Source organism: Salvia splendens, chromosome 22, assembly GCF_004379255.2.
Source record: "Salvia splendens isolate huo1 chromosome 22, SspV2, whole genome shotgun sequence".
Classification (NCBI taxonomy): domain Eukaryota; kingdom Viridiplantae; phylum Streptophyta; class Magnoliopsida; order Lamiales; family Lamiaceae; genus Salvia; species Salvia splendens.
In genome coordinates, this window is record NC_056053.1 from 22,868,334 (window position 1) to 22,890,823 (window position 22,490).

The following is a 22,490-nucleotide window of genomic DNA, read 5'->3' on the forward strand; positions in this document are numbered from 1 at the left end:
ATTATTCCAATGTATTCATTAATGAATTTTATATACATGAAAACTTAGTAAGATCATTGCAAATTTGGGGTAGTTTGACTGTGTAAAATACTTATAACATGAATCGTGGATAGCTTAACAAGTGCCAAATCAAAATCAACGATTTAGCATAGAATTAGAGGTATAAGCTGGGCACAGATGAGGTAATGTTTATCCATCTAAAACTCTGCCGAATTGATATTACCTGTCACCACATAACATGAGAAAAAAAATACAGATGCAACGCTAAACTAGAAGGCGCAGATGCATAGACATGTACAATCATTGTGCTCTAGCGACTGGCTCAAGAGCTTCAACAGTAACCACACTGTTTCCCCTGATGACCTGCAGTAAAGAAAACAGAAAAACAAAAACAAATCAAGAGTTTAGGCATACTGCAATTCAGCAAGTATGTCTGGACTAAAGCACATGACGAATCTAATAGTACTACTCACCACCATGCCAATATCAGTTTTTTCATTTCCATTCACTTCAACGGTGTTGTCCACCACCAGGTTCATAAACTGATCGAAGCCACGAAGGGTTCCAACCACCATACGGTTGGCATTAAGCTTGACTGGAAAAACGACAGATTTTCACACTTCAATGTCAAGGTGGACAACAGTGATTGAAAAACACACGGACACACACAAAACAACACTTATCACTGCTCAGAAGCTATAAGTTTCTAAATTACTAATGTAGGACAGAACGAAGCCACTCAGTACATGCCTCATGTAGCATTTTTTAGCCTAACATATTCTACAACTTACTAAACTGGAACTACTCGATGTTTGGATTCCAAGATGGAGCAAACATCAATACCTCACTAAACACAATCAGCAAGCATAATCGCGTTTTGTAATTCAAGTTACTTAAAACAACTAAAACAATAGTAAAACAAACAGCTTCAATCTAAACACTAACTGCAATTTGAATAAACAGGAAAACACAGTTAAGTTCCTATAACAAATTTACTGGATTATCCAACTAAGAATTCAACTCACTTTTAAAATTAGAATCAGATATAGTGAGAGAGAGATTGGCTTATTTTCAAAACTAATTCATGGATGGTCGTGGACATTCACATAACACAAAATAACTGATAAACTATGCTTCAAATCAAAATCAAAATCAAGATCAATAAGCATCAACATTAGACAAATTTCCGCACAATCCAATACGGAGGAAAAAAAAACATGCTACACTATGAACTTAAACATGATTTGAAGCATAGAGGGAGTATCAATTTCAAAATATACGTAAATAAACGATACATTAGCACCATATTTAAGAAAATTGACAAAAAGGAACAAGAGAGAACTCACTCTGCAGCTTCTTATCCATGTACCTGTCGTAAGAAAAGAAATGTCAACGAATATGTTTAAAAGAAACACAGACACAGAGAGAGAATAAACACGATGCTTACTTCTTGAGATCCGGCGGCTGTCCTGATCTGCTCATGGCGTAAACTTGGAGTGAAGCGAGAATGCAATTCAATGACTGTCGAAGTTCTGTTCAGCTCAGATTTGAAAACCCTAGAAAATTGGGTGGAAATTGGAGTTTTTAACGGAAAAACAGTTTGGGCCTTTTTTTGTGCGGGCTTTAATAATTTGGGCCTCTCTAAAAATACTTGGGGGTCAATGGGTAAGCAAAATAACCCAATCCGAATATTTTATTCAGTTCGAATTTTAAATAGGTTTTAAATTCAATTCCAATTTTTTGAATTGGATCAAATTTTATTTTTGAAATATTTTAGATTTTTGGGTCTGTAATAAAAACCGAAGTGATCTCGAAATCGAAATTTATTTACATATTATTATGACTCCCTCAGTTCGGGATTCCAATACGAGTTGTTTTTTTGTGCGCGAATTAAATTAAATCTAGAGTAAAGGTCAAAATTGGTCCTGAATATATAGCCATTTTACGATTTTGGTCCTAAACATTATCTTTTGGATTTTTTGGTCCTGCACATATGGACATTTGATCATTTTGGTCCTCCGTCAATATTTCCGTTAAAAACTAACGGTCAACATTATCTTTTGGATTTTTTGGTCCTGCACATATGGACATTTGATCATTTGGTCCTGCACATATGGAATTTTGATCATTTTGGTCCTCCGTCAACATTTTCGTTAAAAACTAACGGTCAACGGCCGATTTTTGACTAAAACAATGGGTTGGGCCGGGTCGTGTTTGGGTCGGGTTTGGGTTATACGTTAAGAAAAAAATAATATTTTCTTAAAATCTAAGCATAATATTTTCGTTAAAATCTAAGCATAATATTCTTAAAAAATTAATTAATATTTTTTAATTAATAAAATTAAAGTATAGTATTTTTTAATTAATTTTTTCATGAATTTGAAGAAAATATTATGCTTAGATTTTATTAAAAATAATTTTTTAATTATTTAATTTTATTATATAGATTTAATATTAATATACTTTAATTTTATTATTTTGATTAAAAAATGATTATTTTAATTTGGTAATTTTTTATTTTATTGTGTAATACCATGTTTAAATCGTATAATAACATCATGTTTTAGTCGTTATAATATTTTTAATCAACAAAAATAACTAAAAATTAAAGTTTTATAATTTTTTAATTAATAAAAAATAATTATTTTTTTTCTTAACGTGTAACCCAAACCCGACCCAAACACGACCCGACCCAACCCATTGTTTTAGTCAAAAATCGGTCGTTGACCGTTAGTTTTTAACGAAAATGTTGACGGAGGACCAAAATGATCAAAATTCCATATGTGCAGGACCAAATGATCAAATATCCATATGTGCAGGACCAAAAAATCCAAAAGATAATGTTGACCGTTAGTTTTTAACGAAAATGTTGACGGGGGACCAAAATGATCAAATTTCCATATGTGCAGGACCAAAATGATCAAATATCCATATGTGCAGGACCAAAAAATCCAAAAGATAATGTTTAGGACCAAAATCGTAAAATGACTATATGTTCAGGACCAATTTTGGCCTTTATTCTTAAATCTAAAAAACCTAAACAATTAAACGTCTAAAACCTAAAAACTAACTCAACACTGCCTCCAGAATCTCTGCAAGCGGAAGTCGACGCCGCCTCCTCTCCGGTGGTCGAGCCTGCGACGCCGTGTTGCAATACAATTCAAGAAGTAGGGATTGAGCTCATTGCTAGTTGTAACAGCAAGAAGTCACGAAGAGGTTGAGCCAACAGCTCAACTTTGGCTCAGTGGTTGCTGAAACTTTATCTTATCTTCAATTCATCACAATCAATACAGTTCCTGTTCTATACCATTCCTATTCTTCAACTATCAGCAAATTCCATCTGCTGGAGAACTCAATTGATCAACATCTTACAAAATACATCATTTTTTTGGTGGAAAATCGGCAGTTTGAGTTTGGATAGACAATGCATGGCCTGAATGCATTATCTGAAAGCTCACTGGCAATCAGGCCAGCTACAACTTCATTAGCTTTCTTCAATCCTAAGAAATCTGCAGTTTACAGGAGCTGTTTTGTTCCAATGAACATTGGCATGCAGTCATTGAAGAATTCATCGCTCAGAGCTCCTCCAGCTCATTGCAGAGCTTCTTTGGAAGTTTCTACTTGGTAATGTAGTGGAATTTAGTCTCTTTTCCCTGCTTCTGTTGCCCTATGAAATATGAATTTTTCCAAATGTCTAGGCTTTGTTTGGTGCAATTGGTATTGTTGAATTTTTATTATTCTCTTTTCAAAGCTTAATGTATTTTGTTGAATACCAAATTTAATTTTTATTATTAGATGTTTGTTATCTATTCTGCAATATGTGGTTAGCTATTACAATTTGAAGGACTTGTGTTTACCATTGTGCTGCAAATTTGATTTACACTGTATTTGATTTTCAGTAGCACTGAGGTACCAGTCCATGGGTTGTCAGAAACGGTTGTGGGCGTTCTTGGTGGAGGGCAACTTGGTCGTATGTTATGCGAAGCAGCTTCTCAGTTGGCGATAAAGGTGGTCATACTAGACCCGATGGAGAACTGCCCAGCAAGTAATTTATGTCATTATCATATGGTGGGAAGCTATGATGATAGTGCTACAGTTGAAGCATTTGCCAAGAGGTTGGATTGTATGCAGTTTTGCTTTTGATGTGAAAGTAAAGTTTGATATACTAATTTGGATGAGGTTTGTAGATGTGGAGTGTTAACTGTTGAAATTGAGCACGTAGATGCTGCAACTCTGGAGAAGCTTGAACAAAAAGGCGTAGATTGCCAGCCTAAAGCTTCAACTATTCGAATCATCCAGGTTTTACTTTCTTCCATATCACCGTAGACTGAAGCTGTAATTAACATGAAAGAATCCTTAGGAATTTATGGTTGATACACACTATGCTATATGTGCGATTAATCTGCTAGAAAGCTGTATATTATGGGTTTTGTGGCCCTATTCTCTGTATGATCACTTATACTTTGAGTAACATTTTTTGGAACAGGATAAGTACCTTCAGAAGGTCCATTTTTCTGAACATGGAATTCCACTGCCTAAGTTCATGAAGGTAATTCAGATCAGCAGATAAATTGTACACCAATGTTTAAGTTGAATATTAACTTAAAATAACAAATAAGTCACTGTTTTCCAACAAATTAATCGTGACATGGAAAATATCTGTGCAGATAGATGATCTTGAAGGTGCTAAAAGAGCAGCAGAACTATTTGGTTATCCTCTTATGATTAAGAGCAGAAGGCTGGCTTATGATGGACGAGGCAATGCTGTTGCTAAAAATGAAGATGAGATTTCTTTAGCAGTAAATGGTATCCAACAAGCAATATGAATGTTCTGTTTTGGCATGTTGGCTGAACTAGTTAATTTATGTACTCTGCTTCCTTCGTGAATTAGGACGTTTTTATCTTTGGGCTTGTATGATAGATACTTGGAAGACAAGCAGAAACTAGGAATTTCATGCATAGAACTGTTAAATAAAACTACTCATTTGGTTGCTGATAATTATATTAAATTTTGCTGTTATCCATTTTCAGCACTTGGAGGATATGCTCGTGGTTTATATATTGAGAAATGGGCACCATTCGTAAAGGTTAGTTATGTTCAGCTTCTTTCAACTAACACATTGTCCCTTGACTTCGTTACCTCTGCTGTTATGTAATTCACTTCAAGACTGCAACTGTGTTTTGATTGTGAATGCTTTTTATGATTGCACAAGCTCTGTAAACAAGAAAAGGAAAAAGGTATAAATTCCATACCAGGAATTGTAGGTTAATGTTGAATCTTTGATGAATGCCAAAAATAAGCGGCATATCCAGGACAGAATATATAACTGCATACTAATTTATATACGAGATTAGAATTTTAGGGATACCAACTTTGTCTGGAGGCATATGTGTATTACTTGCATATTGTCTTCTACAACATTGATTCAAGTGTCTTATTCTAACTACATACGTTCTTAGAGATGTTATATGGTTTAGGATATTTTTGACAAAATGATTAAATACTTTATGTTCGTCCAACACAGGAGCTTTCTGTTGTTGTGGCAAGAGGAAAAGATGGTTTTGTTCTATGCTATCCTGTAGTTGAAACTATCCACAGGTGAGCTAATATTTTTATTTTTTCATTGAAATATTATTGTTTATGTTCATCAAGGTATTAATGCTTGGCAAACTTTACTATTTCTATGTACAGGGAGAACATCTGTCACATTGTCAAATCACCTGCCAATGTATCTTGGAAGTTTCTACAACTTGCAACCGAAGTTGCATACAAGGCTGTGAGTTCATTGGAAGGTGCTGGTATTTTTGCGGTTGAGTTGTTTTTGACAGCCGATGGTCAGGTTGTACATTGATCTTTCCTTTGTTTGGCTACTTATCTTGATATGAACATCTAGATGGCATATCACTTCTGAGTTTTTTTGTAATCATTCTTCATTCTCTCAGATCTTGCTGAATGAAGTGGCTCCCAGACCTCACAATAGTGGACATCATACAATCGAGTCTTGTTTTACCTCACAATACGAGCAGCATCTGAGAGCTGTTGTCGGACTTCCACTTGGTGATCCATCAATGAAAGTTCCAGCGGCTATCATGTATAATATACTTGGTGAAGATGAGGTAGTTATACTCTTTCAGTAGACGTGGTTATAGTAATGGAATGATCAATAATCTTAAAATGTCAGAATATTCCAGAATTCGTAGGCAGTAACCCCCACCCCCGGCATTGTCAGTTTTTAGTGGTCTTTACCAAATTTGGTTGCAGGGAGAAGCTGGTTTTCTTCTAGCTAATCAACTTATTGGAAGGGCATTGAGGATTCCTGGTGCGACGGTCCACTGGTATGACAAACCAGGTTTGTTAACACTTTTGCCAAATTTGCGCATCATACTTGTGTTTTGTGTTTGCCCCATACTTATTATAGTAACATTTCATTATTTCAAATTTTTAGACATGAGGAAACAAAGAAAGATGGGCCACATCACCCTCGTTGGCTCCTCTATGGGCCTTCTCGAAACACGACTGCATTCCATATTGGAAGAAGAATCAAAACAAGACGAGCCTGCAGGTAACAGATTTCACCGCCCAGTGCACATTTGTTTGGGTGATGATTTTTGGGTATAATTAACAAATTCTTACTATTGCAGCTGCTCCTCGTGTTGGAATTATAATGGGCTCTGACTCTGACCTCCCTGTCATGAAGGACGCTGCTAAGATTTTGAGCGAGTTTAACGTGCCAGCGGAGGTTATTACATTTTCTCCCTTCTGTGGTTTCTTTTTCTGGCCTGAAGACTAGTTTCTTCACAATGTAGATGCATTTCCCCGTGCAAATGAGTTTTTAATTTACAGGTAAGAATAGTCTCAGCACACCGGACCCCTGAAATGATGTTTTCCTATGCTTCATCTGCTCGGGAGCGTGGTATCCAGGTCATCATTGCAGGTGCTGGAGGTGCAGCTCACTTGCCAGGTAGGAATTATTTGAGAATGGTATTCTTATATGACCACATATATGTAAGTGTACACGCTTTGAACATTGTGCACTGGATCAGGCATGGTAGCTGCTTTGACCCCCTTGCCTGTAATTGGTGTTCCTGTCCATGCATCTACATTAGACGGACTCGACTCTCTCTTGTCCATTGTACAGGTATAACTGTTTCCGTATTTTTGGTTAGCCTTTGGCAATTGCTTGGATTCTTTAGGATTGAAAGAGTATTTTTTCGAAAAATCATATTATGCTACTATCTGATCGTAATTGTATTTTCCACTCGAAAAGGGCCTCACCAAAATGACCTAACTCGAGCTCATATCGCTTTTCAGATGCCAAGGGGAGTCCCAGTTGCCACAGTAGCAATAAACAATGCAACCAATGCTGGTCTGCTAGCAGTAAGGTTACTAGGAATCAGTGACTTTGATTTGCAAGCAAGGTGGGGCTATCTCGTCTCGTCTGTTATAGATAGCATCAATGCTCCCTTTCCTAACCCAGCCCAAGTTACATGTTTGTCGTTTGCTAATGGAGTTTTCCATCATTATAGGATGACACAGTATCAAGAAGATAGAAGAGGTGAGGTTTTGGTCAAGGATGATAAGCTGGAAAAAGGTGGCTGGGAGGACTACCTCAATTCATGAAGATGCCAACATCGATAGCATTTTTTCCGAGCAGCTAGGTAACGGCAATCTACAATTCTTGAGAAATGAATGATGCATTACTTAAAAACGTAACTTATGGTGATGCTGAAGTAGATAGAATGGTTAGTAGTCTCAACCAATGACTTTTGATACATGTCAGTAAAGGTGAGATATTTTGGAGAGGGTGTATGTGTGTTGTGTTGACAACATGTTGCTTACAGATGTTGAATTAGAGTCCTTTTTAATTTAACCTATGTTGGTTGGAGTAAACAAAGTGAGGATGTTAGGATTGAATCAAAACAATTCTTCACTTAATTTTATAACTTAATATGAATGAAATGATTTAGTTGGACGTGTGCAGTTATAACCGGACTGGCAGTTAATCTACAATTAGGGTCGGAATTGTAACCTGACTCTCGCGGTTCAATCGTAACCGTGAACCCAGTTTATTCAGGCCGGTTTCGGTGCTAATAGTGCTAGTATAATAGTACAAGCTTTGCAATATTTCTGACTATTTATCTATTAAAACTTGTACACATTATTTTCTTGCCATGATACGAGATGGTAGCCTGCTTATGTCTTCACTTGTAGCTTATCCTTTGTCACACAAATAAAAATATCGAAAACGGCAAGCACGTATCTCACATATGTAGATATTATAATTATACTACTCCACTACATAAGTTATGCGTCATAGTACTATAATTTTTTATGGTTTGTTGATTGAAAATCTTAAAAATTCCTTGGGTTTGTTCAATAGAAGTTTCTACCACCAAATTTCCGTAAATTAAGTATATTGACGTACTCCCATTTATTATTATAATGAAAAAATGGCTACATTGCTACATTCTTGAAGACTCAATATGAATATCCACTAAATTACAAGTACTTTCACACAAGTCTCATACTACTCTCCAAGTCACACACACAAAAAAGTCTCCTTCCCTCATCAACGCTGACTTTATTTCTGCTCGAAGTCGAAGAATAATCACATGGTATAAGTTAATGATTGAAAATTGTCAAATAAATTACGAAAGATAAGTCAAATTTTAGTTTGTCTCGTACTTTTCGGGGTAATTACACCATACATACAAAATGTTTCATCATTGTTTCAAATTAGTACAAAAAGTTTTAAGTTGACATATATCATACAAAAAATTTAACTAATGTTCCAAACTAATACACTCCGTCTAAATTACTTAACACCGTTAGTTTTATTTGCTAAATCAAGAATTATATCTGCAATATGAAAATCTCCATTCAATAATGATAACCTACATTCAATATGAAGACCTCAATACACTAATAACAAAGAACACAGGATAAAGTGTTTCTTTTAACTCTTCTCTCACAAATCTCATTCACACCTGTCACCATGGAGAAGAAACAGAGCTAACGCCGCCGGCCACATTGATTTGCAGTTTGTTGGTTTTTGAAGCATTATTAGTTATATAGAGAAATTTCGTGAAGTGGAGAAGATAATAAGTGGAGGTAAGGATGTTTTGGTGGCGGTGGACGACATCGATGAGAGCTTCGATGGCCGAGGCGCTCTGTGTTGGGTGGAGAAAATCCTGAAACCGGGGGAAAATTGGACGACGGTGGTGACGCTTGCACATACGGTGGCGCTGCCTCGTTACACCACCCCCGCGGTCTGCATAATAGTAATTGAAAATCGATGCAATGGTGGAATCTTCGAGCAAAAAAGCACAAGAGAATAATGGTGCAACACACAAAGAAAGTTCAGTATGTAGGTTTTGATTTTAATGTAGGTGGATTCATCTGAATAAACTGAAAATGGTCTTTGATTGGTGTATAGTTGAAAGCTAAAACAATAATTTTGGAGGGGGGATTCTAAAGAGAGAATTATGTGTTGATGTATGTATCTCCATTTGTGTTCTTTGCATGAAATTTGTCATATTGAATTTATTGAGTACAGGTTTTCATATTGTAGGCATAATTATGATTTAGTAAAGAAAACTAATGGTGCTAAGTGATTTAGGCAAATTGTATTATAGGCATAATTCTGATTTAGCAAATAAAACTAACGGTGTTAAGTAATTTAGACGGAGTGTATTAGTTTGAAACATTAGTTAAACTTTTTGTATGATATATGTCAACTTAAAACTTTTTGTACTAATTTGAAACAATGGTGAAACATTTTGTATGTATAGTGTAATTACCCCGTACTTTTCAAATACTGAATTATCAATCATGAAGTTTGTAATTTTTGCAATTATCACATCCGTCTCATTTTCAACAAAATACATAATAATATGGAGGCCGATTTTGAACACGTGAAAATGTAATGGTTATATTGGCAATATGTATATTCCTTAAGGTGATACATGTTTATGTGATGAGTGACATGTTTAAAATCAGCTAATATAATTTATAATTTATATTCTGGAAAGGAGACAGATAATATAATTGTGAAAATTGCATATATCATGATTTATATTTATGTTTTTGTTTTAAATCTATGATGAACCAAAATTTGTTCGAATTTCATTATTTATTTCACAATTTATCCATAAATAAATAAACGTTGATTTCACCTCATGGTACACATTGACTTGGGTAGAAATAGCTAGAATGTTAGGCTCTACGCCATTTACATTCTACTCTCTCTCTTCTTGTCTCATTGTGAATGGATCTTTCGACATGCCAACCATTCATAATCCAACCAATAAAGAACCCCAATTTTCTTTCAATTTGCAAGAAATTGCCGTCTTTGTTTACTTATTTTTATATTATAATAATCAAACGCATATGCCCGACTTTTATACAGTAACATTTTCTATCTTATTGGTCCCATCATCATGGAGGTCACCACTCTAGCTTATAGTTGGTAGTCTGACTATTTATTTATTTTTATGATACCGCAAATCATTCTTTTTATTGTTTAAAAAAGATAATAGTAGCAATTAATTTCACATCTTCAATTTCATGTAATCCACCATTTTCAGCCGTCCACGTAATATAGGTTTGTGTTTGGTTCAAGCAAAGAAAAGTGGTTATGAGTGATTGTTTAATTTGCATTTAATTTGGATATGAATTAGAATAATAGAATGCTTGGCCTTTTAAATTGATAAAGAAGTTGAACCTTAAAAAATATGGTGTTGGTTCAATAATGGAACGGTTATAACTAATCATAAGTTTAGTTTTACTTGATAGGTTTATGTTAAAATGACAACACCTCTTAAAATGACACTGTGACACCACGTATCCAGCAATATTATAAATGCTACAAAGCAATAGTATAAATGCTAGACAACAGTCTAGCATATTGGATATTGCTGGCCGAGAAAAATTGTTGTACAGTGTATTGGATATTGCTGGCCGAGAAAATTTACCCTTGAGCATTTTTTATGATTGCCACATGGCAGCTGATTATTCGTCCACGTGTACAAATGATTGGCTAGGAATGATGGTATGGTGTTACTTTAAGAGGTGTTGTCATTTTAACGCACCCCTTAGTTGATATACTCTTCTAAGAAAATAAGCACTAAACCATAAAATATATTAGTCCCGCAACACTAAACATATCAGTTGTTCCAATTAATAGCATGTTTTATACTTTCAATCGATAAATTCCCAAATTCCTATTTTTCGACTAAACCACACTCTAATTAAGAATATTATGTAGTTAGAACTTACACTTGCTTCTCAAAATACAATTTGTGACTAAATGATTTAAGTTAAGAGACCATCCAAAATGCTTAAGACCCACCTAACTCCTCTTTTTAACAATTTCATAAGTCAAAATAAATGAATACACACTAATTAACAAATGCACCCACCACAAACATCATTAAATCCAAAGAGTAATCAATTCAAGTCCAAGTGAATACCTCACCCACCCCCCTCCCATCTCCCTCTACATAAGAAACCCCATCCAACTTCTCCCCTCAAATCTCACCCTCCCAAATCCAAACATGCTCGGGAAAAAACTTGGTTCAATGGGAAAACGAAGCAAGAAGGCAAAGGCCAAGGCCAAGGCATCACTAGCCAATGCCAGCCCTGAGGACTCGCATTACGAATGCCTGCTCAGGGCAGGTGAGTGTGACCGCGAAGGGTCGCACTCACCTACCACGACCACACCCACTGGGACGTTCGTGGTGTACGTGGGGGGCGAGCGACAGAGGTTCGTGGTGCCAACGAGCCACCTGTCGCACCCGCTGATGCGGATCCTCCTGGAGAAGGCCCAGAGCGAGTTCGGGTTCAACCAGAGGAACGGGCTGGTGGTGCCGTGCAGCGTAAATGCGTTTCGAGAAGTGATCAATGCGGTCGAGTGCTGCAACGGCAGGTTCGATTTTGGGGACCTGGTGCATGAGTTTCTTTAGTGCTATTGTTAGATCAAATACTGGAACCATTTCGATGTCGTTTAATGATGTCTTGTTTTCAGCCATTTTGTAATCTAGTTTAGTTCTGTCGGAATTAGAAAATTCGACGTCTAATTAGAGATTCCCAACACTACAAATTCAGTCTCTCTCTCTATATATAGCACTAGTCATTTCAATTCATCTCAATTACGAGAGAAAATTGTACGTATCTCATCATTTATATACTGATGCTGATCAATCAGTATAAAATGGCATCATACATATTGTAACGTGCCTTAAAAAAGAAAATTGATTGCGTGTAACTTCAAATTACAAAATTATGTCAAATTCTAACTTCCAAAATTTGAATGAAGAATCACAATTTTTTTAAAAAAATTGATTGTTTCGTGATGATTTGGTGATGCCCGTGAATATATAGTGATATAAACTTGAGTTACTGTGACAACGTGAATGACTAAATAGTATTTGTTTTGAGTTTAATATGAAAATTGAGAATTTTTGAAACTTTGTGATTTATCATTCAAATGTTGAAAGATTGGAGACAAGCTACAAATAATATATTCTTCGTAATTTTGTAGTCAATTAACCCAAAAATAAAACATTGTATTGAAATAGTTGTATATGAAGTTGATATATGACCGTAATCAAACACGGATATTCTGATCCATGAAATAATTAAATAATAATATAAGGAAAAATTGTCTGAAAAATCATGAAATTTGATCATATATTCTGATGTGTCCGGTGTCCCACAATTTGAAGAAGTGGCCGAATAAATCATGAAGTTTGGATTTGTTCGTAATTTGATCATAATGTTAGAAGTAGAATACACCTTCAAGCCATTTCACATAATTGGGTCAAGCTCGCACGTTCCATTGGATAGTAGATAGGGACGATAATCTCGTTTCACTCACGTCACGGGCTAGACGACTAGGCTTTGGACACCTTAATAGAGTCATAGTTACTCCGGGAATCAGTTATATAGACTAAAATGGAGAAAGAACCATGGCTGCAGGGGCGTTCACTTTTTCTTTGCCCAGCAAAAGTTGGGATGAGAATTTAATTTATCAAGAGTATCTCCTCTTTTGGAGCAATGCATACAACATTTTTCGAGACAGCAAACATATGGATTACTACACAGTAGAATCAGCCGATTAAGCTATTCCTTTCAATAGAATCCCTTTGATTCCATCAACAAATTCATTCATCTGCTCCCTTGAAAACAATGGGAATGGATACACAAAGGCACAATCTACTTCCCCGTTCCTTATCGTGTCGAATGCTGCAACTGACGGGCCTACTCCGTGAACCGAGGCACATCCAATGAAGTCTTCAAACCCGAGGGCCTCTCTCAGTTTGTTTGGAGGATCAAAAATAGGGTCCTCAAAGACGGACACTAGTGAAGTTCTGAGAGACGATGATGGAGTCAAACCAGGGTTCTCTATTGCCTTGCACATTAAGAAGTTGAGATCGGCCATGTCTGTGAAATGCTTATTCTTGTTCTTCGAGTTCATGAATGAAGAATGGACTCGCTTTGCCAGCTCCCACAAATCTTCCCCTCCTTTAATATCATGAGTGTGCAGAATGGCAGAGTGATAAAAACCTGCAAATTTTCGACCGATATGGTGAAAACAAGTTTTAACTGCAGATCTAGAGAAGTAGCTGATCACACATTTTACTCAAGATGAAAAATATCAAGATAATGAGAAGCAAAGTGAAAGTCTCCTAATAGTCTAATACTGAGTAGATAATGTGGCAGAAATGTAGGACAGATTTACCATGTTCAGCAAGCCAAAACATTTCATCAAACATTGATATTAAAATCAATCTTTCTTGAACAAGTTGTTTAGGAGCCATCCGAAACACCTGGTTTTGATTATGTTTGATTTTCAGTCTATTCAGTCAACTATACTTGGGCTTGAGATATTTAAGCATTTACATTTGACCCTCATATATTAGTGAAGCAAGTAGGGCAGTATATCTTTATTTACAATCGATCCTGTACCGGAATTTCAATCTGGCTAAGCAATACATGCTATAAATTTGTAAGTGGATGCAACATTGATGTACTTATGAATCATGACGACTTATCGAAGAGTCTAATAGAAGCTAAGGTGGAAGGATCAGGAATGAATGGTCTGTTAAAGAGTGCCATAGAAGATGTTCAAGGATTATGTTGTTTCTGCTTCATTCATATTATTTCATTAATACATTCACGAATGCCAACTTATAAGTCATTTTTTCCTCTTTTATTCATAGGTATCATAACATCCTCGAAATTCAATTGTTCTTCACTTCAATAGTGAACCCGACAGAACTTACCAATATGGTGGCTGCTAAGCACGGGATCAAGAGCAGACCGGCAATCCGTGAGAGTTACAGCCGCATACTTCTCCCACTGTTGAAGAGGGAACTTTTTTGACGCATGACAAGCAATTAACGCAGCTGCTGCCAAAGCTGCACTTAACTTTATCTCATTAGAGTTGCACCGCTGCCAAAGTAATGCCAAAACTGAAATCAGTAAGCGGGAATAGTTGTTATGCAATGGTAGATCAAATAAGTCAGTAATTTATCAGATCAGCTTGAATCCAACCAGGCAATACATCCAATTTTATATAAACAGTACTGAATTTTCAAATGATGCAAGTCAAGAAAATCAGGTAGAAAAAACAATGGAGCAAACGTTCGTTATTTAAAATCCTATCACCCCTTATCAGGAACAAAACTATTGCAAGCCCTACTGTTTCTTAACCTGATTGTATATTCGCCTTTCCATTTCTCCAAGCAGGTAACATTACTCATAGCTAGATAAGCAACAAAATTAGCCAATGTATGGTTTTAAGTAATGATCGAATCTAAAAATTCAGATAACAGAGTGGGATATTCCAACGCAGCTAGTCACTGAAAGAGAACATTGTTTCAGCTGATGAGCGTTTAAACAAAAGAACAACAACACCATATCTACGGGGATAAAAGATAAACCAATCATCATATACACAATGGCAAACCTTCACTCATCTACATTGCATTAGAACTTCCTCCCCTTCAACACTAAGCACAGCAGTCGATAGTTACTCGATTCTCCATTGCCATGTCTGTCATCGTGTTGAAAACTAGTAAACGAAACAACTAACATCCTTAGCAAGCATAAATGCAGTGTTCTAAAACAGCCTGAGACCTAATCAAAACCTACTGCATAAACCACCAATGCACACAACAATCAATCATCCACAATCTATGCCCCTATCTAACTACATCGCATCAAATCAATCACGACAAACACAGCAAATCTCAACAAAAAATTGACTCACAGACAGAATCCGGCCAGTATCCTCCGCATTCATCCTCATCCTCACGATGCACGACTGCCTAGGCGAAGCCGTGTCACTGAAGCTCAAATTAGCGAGGCGGAAAGAGTTGAGAGAGTATCCCAACATGTCGACGCCGCGCGCCCAAAACCCCTTACTCCCCAGGCCGGCGGGGATGCAATCCTCAATCCCCAAACTAACCTCCATCTCCTGATTCTCCTCCACGGATTCCGCCCGATTCCCCTCCTTCTCCTCCATCAGAGCAACTAATTCACTCATCAACGCCGCCGCGGCCGCCCTGTCGCAGACGGAGGTGTGGATGCGGAGCGCCAGCACCCACAGGCTCCCCTCGAGATGGTAGAGGCTGGCAAGGAAGAGATCGGCGTCGGAGGAAGGGTCTGGATTCTGCCAGGAGTTGTTGTTGAGCTCGTGCTCGAGGATTAACTGCAATGGCGGGATGGAGATGGAGGAAGAGTGGGATTGGAGGATCTGAGCGGTGGATTGCGTGTCGAAGGGGCGGATTTGGAGGTAGGGGGATTGGGAGGTGACGTAGGAGAAGGAGGTGGAGGAGGAGTCAAAACGGAGCTTGGAGTTGAGGATGGGGTGAGAGGATTGGAAGCGGCGGAGGGCGGATTGGAGGAAGGGGAGGTCGGGGGGCTTGGAGAAGAGGAGGGCGAGGACTGTGATGCCGGTGCCGCCGGGGACGGCGCGGCACCAGCTCAGCTCAGTGGCGCAGACGGCGCGGGATTTGGGAGCGCCGGATTGCTGCGACATTAGGTTGGGATTTGACAATGACAGGTACGAAGATGAAGGTGGTGGTGATGGGGATACTATTTCTGTTCATCGACGTTAACGATATTTTTTACTCCCACGAGTCACACCTTCACATTTTAATACGTCTTAAAGTGGAAAAAGTTAGTGAAATAATAATTAATTTTAAATAAAATCTGACTAAGATGAGTTAGTGTAAGGTGAGATCCTATTACGATTTACGATAAAAGTGAATCGGGACTCCTATTCGCAGACGAACTAAAATGAAAAAAAATGAAATTCTTATTCACTGATGGAGGGAGTATACGTAGGATCAACAATCCACTAACTCACTTCACTCCCCTTTATCATAAAATTAATATAAAAAATTAGATCTCATATTCTATAACTTTTTCAATACATTATTCTTTACACTTCTTAAAACTTGTGCACAAAATATTTATTTATTTATTCATTAAATCCTAAATATGTGGTGATTATGTGCGCAATATACGTATATACTGAGATAATCTTGGGATTCGATTTCTATACGACAAATTTGGCCCCATTTTTGTTGTACTTGTGTCCCTAGTAGAAGTCGATTCTATCATCTATAGTGTTTTTATTATGATTGATGTGATAGTTTAGATAAGAAATGTTCACTTATAATTTGGGCCATAAATTATTTGGGCTCGGATTCAGAGTGCAACATGCGCAGCTGCGTGCCTAGGGGCAAAACTATCCGTGCTCGATGATATAGCACGATACTCTTTTGTTTAATAGATTAGGGGTTAGAGTGATTATGGGCATGAAAAATTATTATTGGTTTTTCTTTTTAAAAGGGGAAAAAGGTGTTAATCACGTTGCTGCAGAATTTTAAGCATGTGGTTGATATTCGACGTCATGGTCGTGTAGTTTATGATTATTGCAACACATACCATACACATTTTAGTTTTTTTTGTTTAATTTTAAAAGAATAACAAATAAATAGCCAAACGCCTACTTACAACGGCCATTTTTGTTTTTCTATTGAATCATTTTACTTAATTATGTACTGTAATTTTTAAATTTTTAATTATATATTTTAATTATTCACTTTTAGTTTGTCCATGAATCTTAATTGCGATATGAATACCCAACAAATATAACAAGTGTGAATACTGAATAGTGTAAATACTTTTGTATGCAAACGGTAAGAAAAAAAATTAATATGATTAATTATGAATAGCTAGTGCAAGTACTTTTGTATGTGAAGATAGTGCAAGTACTTTTGTATTTAAGAATAACAATATTTTTATATGATAGTGTAAAAGTATGTCACAATGATCCTAACTGATTAATCAAGCCGATTATAAGAATCAATGAATCGCAATACATTTTTTTAAGCACAAGTTAGAATTCAAACTTGAATAATCACTCTCAAATTTGGGTCACTCCATCGATCAAAACCTTACTCATCCGTTCAACAAGCTCAGTCATCTGCTCCCTCGAGTGCAGCGGCGCCGGATAGACGCAGGTGCAGTCGAGGCGGCCTTCGCGGACGGTGTCGAAGATGGCGATGGAGGGGCCGACGCCGTGGACCGAGGCGCACCCCACGAAGTCCTCCGCGCCGATGCTCCGCTGCATCTCGAGGGAGTCGTCGAGCACGGGGTCCTCGAACACGGTGACGAGCGACGTCCGGAGGGACGAGGAGGCGGTGAGAGCCGGGTTGTCGATGGCTTTCGACATGAGGAAGTTGAGATCGGCCATGTCGGAGATATGCTTGTTGCTTTTCTTGTAATCGGCGAAGTCCATGTAGCATGTCTTGGCTAAATCCCATAAAGTTTCAGATCCTTTTACTTTGTGTATGTTGAGGATGGCTGAGTGGTAGAATCCTGTCGTAAGAGAGAGAGGTTAATTAGACGAGGAAATGTAGCTAAGTTGGTAAGATTGTATTTTTTTTCTTTGACCAATAGATTGCATTAATGCAACACGAGAGGCACTTATATAATTGTGTCATGATAGTCATCATGTTACGACGATGGCGTATTTACCAATTGTGACACTAATAAACAAGGTCATTGTAATGTGAGATGTAGTATGATACAATTAACCGGTTAGAGAAGTAATTTACCATAGTGATGAGGGGAAAGAGGTGGTTGAAAATTAGCACGACAGTCAGTGAGAGTGACGACTCCATATTTCTTCGTGTCAGAAGTGTGGAGTTTTGTTGAATTCGCTGCAATTATTGCCGCTGCTGCTAGAACTCCACACACCTTGATCCCTCTTGACTTACACCCCTGAAAAATATTTATTCAATTAAATGATAATTAAATGACCTAATATAAATTAAGGTAGCCGATAGATCACATATTTCCCTTTTCATGTGCTAACCACAAAGTAATAAATTTAGAACATAATCTTTATGGTCTAGTACAATTATTATAAAAAGAAGTGATGATATAGTATAGCATAGAAAATAAGAAATCATTATTATATGTATAAAGAAGCATAGTGTATAGTACTATATAGGAAGAATTATGGTTCATGGACTTTTCACTCGATATTTCATAGTGTGAGCCTTGTAATTTACATGTTAAATAACATAAAAAAATATTATGAGGACATGATGTCAGAGTAATACTCCCTTCGTCCACGAAAAATAGGGCTATTCTATTTTTATCCCTTGTTTTAAAAAAATGATAACAAATAGTTAAAGTTGATAGAAATGAAAGTATGAGAGAAAATACTATAGAGAAGTCTCTTGTCTATATTATTTTCTCTCTTACTTTTCTTTCTCTACGCTTTAACTGTTTATTATTATTTTTCCAAAACGAGGAATAAAAATGGAATAGCCCTATTTATCGTGGACGGGTGGAGTATTTTTTAAGTGTCTTATTAAATTGTGCCATACTAGACACTCTAATGGGACATATGCGTGAGCGAGCGTGATCTACATCGTAGACATGTAGACATATATAGCTAGGTAGGAGTAATTTGTTATATGAGTAATTAATTATCAGCACTCGATATCATGTTTTATTAAATCATTAATGACAAATTAATAGCACTTAATATTTTCATTAAGATTTACCTCAAGAATTAGAGCGGTATGCTTGCTGGCTATTTGCAGCCTCACCACCTCAGACCGCCTCGGCATTTTCGTATTTTGGAAGGTCAAATTCGTCAATCGGAGAGAGTTCACCGAATATCCCAACGTGTCCAACGCATGGGCCCACAGCGTCTTCTTCGCCATCCCAGCCTGAATCAAACTCTCGATTCCCATTTTGCCCTCTCCCTCATTCCCTATTCCCGTATTTACCCCCGAACCCCCCACCATCTCCATCAGCTCTCTCAGCAACGAGACCGCCGTCGCGCGGTCGCACACCGAGGTGTGGAACCGCAGCGCGACGACGGACCCGATGTCCGTGGCCGCGTACACGGCCACATGGAGGATTTCGGTCCCGCTGCATGGGAACGATCCCGGGTGGGACCAGCTGTTGATGTTGAGCTCGTGCTCTAGGATTGCTTGGAGTGGGGAATCGGCGGCGGCGGCGCAGAGGATTTTCGCCGTGGTTGGGGCGTCGTGGAGCTCGACGGCGTGGGGCGGCGGGGCGGCGGTTTGGAGGAAGGAGAAGGCTTTGGAGGCGCGGTTGTAGTGGAGTTTGGCGGCGAGGAGGGGGTGGCGCGTTTGGAGTTTTTCGAGGATTCCGGTCAAGGACGCGGCTATCCGTGGCGGCGGAATGGCCATTTGGAGCGCTAGCACGGTGATGCCGGTGCCGGAGGCCACTGCTCGGCACCAGTTTTGCTCGGTGTTTCCGAGGGAGCGGGCGGGGGAGTATTGTTTTTCGGAGCTGTGGATGGCGGCGGCGGCCATTTCGGCGGTGGTGGTGGTGGAGGAGATGTTAAAAAAAGGTGTGTGGAGGTTTGGAGTGGGATGAGGAAAAAGGTTTAGGGTTGGGCATGCATTTATAGTTGAGGATGGAGTTTTACAAGGGTAGTTTGGGGATTTTATGTGAATCACATAGTTTGTTTAAACATGGAGTACAAAATATTCATTTTTGTGGTGATGGCCATCTATATAACCTAGACTTGTCACAAATACTCAATGTCAAATATTGGAAACGAAAAATATGGGATTGGTCGATCGGAGACAGTGAAAAAGGTCGCCGTTGATGTTATGGATTGAGACAAGTTGCTGCATCATGGAGCCATCAAGGGTGGATTGGGGATTTTATGTGAATTTAATAACTTGTTCGGACAAACAAATATTCACTTTGGTGGTGATGACCAACTTTACAACCTAGACTTATCACAAATATTCCATGTCAAATATCAGAAACGAAATTTATGGGATTAGACACAATGAAAAAGGTCGTCGTCGGCGTCATAAGGTAGAGACGAGTTGTTGCATTTTGAAATCGGCGGCAACTCCAAAAGTTGAATTTAAATGAATTTTTCAACCTTTATGATCTGACAATTAATGGGGTCGGTCTACCCCAACCCCGACCACCTGGATCCACAATAGTACTACTGCTGTCCAAAGGTTATGCCACTTCACAAGAGGCGACGACATAATCTTTAGATAAGCAATCTTAGGTGCCATAGGAAAAAGCTTCAATGTCAAACGTCGGAAACGAACACAGTGAAAAGGATCGTCGTTGACGTCGACATAAAGAAAACAAGTAGTTGCATTATGAAATCGGCAAATAACTCCATAAGTTGAATTTAATATAGGATCACGCATCTCCAGTCTTTAGTATGTGGATATTGAAACAGAGCAATGTTTTAAAAACCGGACCGAACCGGCCGGTTCGATCGGTTCGGGTGCGAACTGGTAAGTGTTCCGGTCCGGTTAGCCCTATAAAACCAGTGACATGTTTAACCGCCATGAACCACCGAAACCGGCCGGCCGGACCGGTCTGACCGGGAACCGGTTCAAATGCTTTTCAATTTTTTTTTTAAATTTCGACCTTGATAGGAATCGAACTCAAAACCTCCCGGTGAACTTACTAACAATTCTGCCACTACACCACAAATACTTCTTGGTAATAACATGAACATAAGTTATTTTTATATGTTAAACACGAAATATTTTATCTATATAAACTAATAATTCGTGTTTAATAGCAAAGTAATTAGTAATACTAATTATGATATTTAATTATCATCCACTTTATTTATGTATCGCTTACTACTGCTAGTTTTATTATTATTTGTATAATACGTATATATGTATATTATGAATATGTGATTAATTATACTTAAAGTTTACTACTATTTGATTATATACTGGGAGTATTTACTAAATGTATGTTTTTAATTTATGTTTATTCATATATCTTTGTGTATAATATTATTTTGCCACATTACTTTTTGAAAATAATACCATGAAATTATTTATTTTTATTCATAAATATTAAATTTTTTATTTACAATAACTTACTACTAGTATAATTTATATATTTAATCATATTTATTGATAAAAAAATTAATAAAATTCAATCATTCACTAAACTTTTATAGGTGGAGGTGTAATGTTTTTGGGATATACTATTAATATATTATATATTCTATCATTCACTTAATTAAAAATATTTAGTATATTATATAATTATATATATACACATTTATAACAATATAACGGTTCGACCAGTGATTAAACCGTTGGACCGGTTGAACCATGAACCAGTGGCTTTGCCCGTTCACTCACCGGTCCGGTTTTTAAAACATTGAAACAGAGTCTAAAAGTTACTTTTATCTTGTGGTTTCATTTGATTTTCTAAAGTCCATATATATAGCGACAGAGTTTCCAAATAATTGTGGTGACCACTTTTCCTAGCTATATTTGCGAGACAGAAACACTGCCCGAATAATTATGGTGCTAAAATTGCAATTTAGAAGGCCAATAATACATTACTCTACAAATGGTCGATCTAATAAATAACTAAAAATAAGATGTAAGTGAAACCTTTTTTTTATTAGATTTTATTCCTTAAAATGGGAAAATGGAAATGTATCACGGAAAATAATTACATAAAGATTATAAAAGCGAAATAAACACTCAATTAATACAATATACTACAATACAAGCATAAAATCATTTCAGCCCCAAAAATTAATATGCATAACGTAAATGCTCATTCTACTAAAATTGATGAGAAGTATCTTACCAAAAGAGATTTGCTTTTCCGCCAACCTCTCCTTATTCTTATCATCCTATTTTAGGGCAAAATGACCTAATCACAAATCGAAGTTAATTGTTTGTCATTGCATTATATATTATTTTATTGTCAAAATTAAGAGTCATTGGCCCCAAATGACAATTTATAATAGGGAAAGTGAAAATGTGTTACCACTCTATTTTAGATAGATGGAGCCATGGAGGGTCCAAACTATTCTTAAATGGCATTTATTAATGATAAGCCAAATGCCCCACCGTTTTATTTGCAATATGGTAGTATGAGCTTTGATTTACATTAAAAATCT

General features: G+C 37.2%; 5 protein-coding genes across 6 annotated transcripts; 2 read left to right on the top strand and 3 right to left on the bottom strand.

The window, feature by feature from the left end:
* Positions 1-110: 110 nt before the first annotated feature.
* Positions 111-1,572, bottom strand: LOC121786604 (probable small nuclear ribonucleoprotein G). Its single transcript, XM_042185242.1, has 4 exons — positions 1,448-1,572; positions 1,347-1,369; positions 474-595; positions 111-363 (listed from the first exon to the last, which is right to left on the bottom strand). The coding sequence occupies exons 1-4, from the start codon at positions 1,480-1,482 to the stop codon at positions 301-303; spliced, it is 243 nt and encodes an 80-aa protein (XP_042041176.1). The 5' UTR covers positions 1,483-1,572; the 3' UTR covers positions 111-300.
* Positions 1,573-3,060: 1,488 nt separating this feature from the next.
* On the top strand, positions 3,061-7,871 carry LOC121787463 (phosphoribosylaminoimidazole carboxylase, chloroplastic-like). Of its 2 annotated transcripts, none has more exons than XM_042186193.1 (16): positions 3,061-3,624; positions 3,900-4,115; positions 4,188-4,299; positions 4,487-4,549; positions 4,668-4,806; positions 5,032-5,087; positions 5,526-5,599; positions 5,693-5,840; positions 5,944-6,117; positions 6,263-6,350; positions 6,447-6,563; positions 6,643-6,740; positions 6,845-6,962; positions 7,045-7,139; positions 7,313-7,419; positions 7,528-7,871. In XM_042186193.1, exons 1-16 carry the CDS (start codon positions 3,425-3,427, stop codon positions 7,619-7,621), a joined length of 1,899 nt encoding a protein of 632 aa, XP_042042127.1. In that variant the 5' UTR covers positions 3,061-3,424; the 3' UTR covers positions 7,622-7,871. The 2 variants fall into 2 exon arrangements, with proteins under 2 accessions (XP_042042127.1, XP_042042128.1); XM_042186194.1 differs by having other exon boundaries at positions 3,903-4,115.
* A 3,655-nt stretch (positions 7,872-11,526) lies between these two features.
* LOC121786579 (indole-3-acetic acid-induced protein ARG7-like) lies at positions 11,527-12,120 on the top strand. The gene has a single exon (XM_042185218.1). It carries the CDS (start codon positions 11,557-11,559, stop codon positions 11,962-11,964), a length of 408 nt encoding a protein of 135 aa, XP_042041152.1. The 5' UTR covers positions 11,527-11,556; the 3' UTR covers positions 11,965-12,120.
* Positions 12,121-12,989: 869 nt separating this feature from the next.
* LOC121787633 lies at positions 12,990-16,138 on the bottom strand. Its single transcript, XM_042186427.1, has 3 exons — positions 15,276-16,138; positions 14,287-14,455; positions 12,990-13,567 (listed from the first exon to the last, which is right to left on the bottom strand). Exons 1-3 carry the CDS (start codon positions 16,044-16,046, stop codon positions 13,119-13,121), a joined length of 1,389 nt encoding a protein of 462 aa, XP_042042361.1. The 5' UTR covers positions 16,047-16,138; the 3' UTR covers positions 12,990-13,118.
* Positions 16,139-17,395: 1,257 nt separating this feature from the next.
* LOC121786939 lies at positions 17,396-19,878 on the bottom strand. Its single transcript, XM_042185532.1, has 3 exons — positions 19,096-19,878; positions 18,136-18,301; positions 17,396-17,896 (listed from the first exon to the last, which is right to left on the bottom strand). The coding sequence occupies exons 1-3, from the start codon at positions 19,876-19,878 to the stop codon at positions 17,442-17,444; spliced, it is 1,404 nt and encodes a 467-aa protein (XP_042041466.1). The 3' UTR covers positions 17,396-17,441.
* Positions 19,879-22,490: the final 2,612 nt, after the last annotated feature.

Excerpts from the sequence above, each read along its gene's own strand:
- LOC121787463 (XM_042186193.1), top strand. The coding sequence starts at position 3,425 with ATGCATGGCCTGAATGCATTATCTGAAAGCTCACTGGCAATCAGGCCA. Across the intron at positions 6,351-6,446 it reads CCACTGGTATGACAAACCAG|ACATGAGGAAACAAAGAAAG; the intron begins GTTTGTTAACAC and ends TCAAATTTTTAG. Across the intron at positions 7,420-7,527 it reads GACTTTGATTTGCAAGCAAG|GATGACACAGTATCAAGAAG; the intron begins GTGGGGCTATCT and ends CCATCATTATAG.
- LOC121786939 (XM_042185532.1), bottom strand. The coding sequence starts at position 19,878 with ATGGCCGCCGCCGCCATCCACAGCTCCGAAAAACAATACTCCCCCGCC. Across the intron at positions 18,302-19,095 it reads ATACCGCTCTAATTCTTGAG|GGGTGTAAGTCAAGAGGGAT; the intron begins GTAAATCTTAAT and ends AATATTTTTCAG. Across the intron at positions 17,897-18,135 it reads TCTTTCCCCTCATCACTATG|GATTCTACCACTCAGCCATC; the intron begins GTAAATTACTTC and ends CTCTTACGACAG.
- LOC121786604 (XM_042185242.1), bottom strand. The coding sequence starts at position 1,482 with ATGAGCAGATCAGGACAGCCGCCGGATCTCAAGAA. Across the intron at positions 1,370-1,447 it reads CAGCCGCCGGATCTCAAGAA|GTACATGGATAAGAAGCTGC; the intron begins GTAAGCATCGTG and ends TTCTTACGACAG. Across the intron at positions 364-473 it reads AAACTGATATTGGCATGGTG|GTCATCAGGGGAAACAGTGT; the intron begins GTGAGTAGTACT and ends TCTTTACTGCAG.
- LOC121787633 (XM_042186427.1), bottom strand. The coding sequence starts at position 16,046 with ATGTCGCAGCAATCCGGCGCTCCCAAATCCCGCGCCGTCTGCGCCACT. Across the intron at positions 14,456-15,275 it reads ATACTGGCCGGATTCTGTCT|CGGTGCAACTCTAATGAGAT; the intron begins GTGAGTCAATTT and ends TTACTTTGGCAG. Across the intron at positions 13,568-14,286 it reads GCTTAGCAGCCACCATATTG|GTTTTTATCACTCTGCCATT; the intron begins GTAAGTTCTGTC and ends GAAAATTTGCAG.
- LOC121786579 (XM_042185218.1), top strand. The coding sequence starts at position 11,557 with ATGCTCGGGAAAAAACTTGGTTCAATGGGAAAACGAAGCAAGAAGGCA.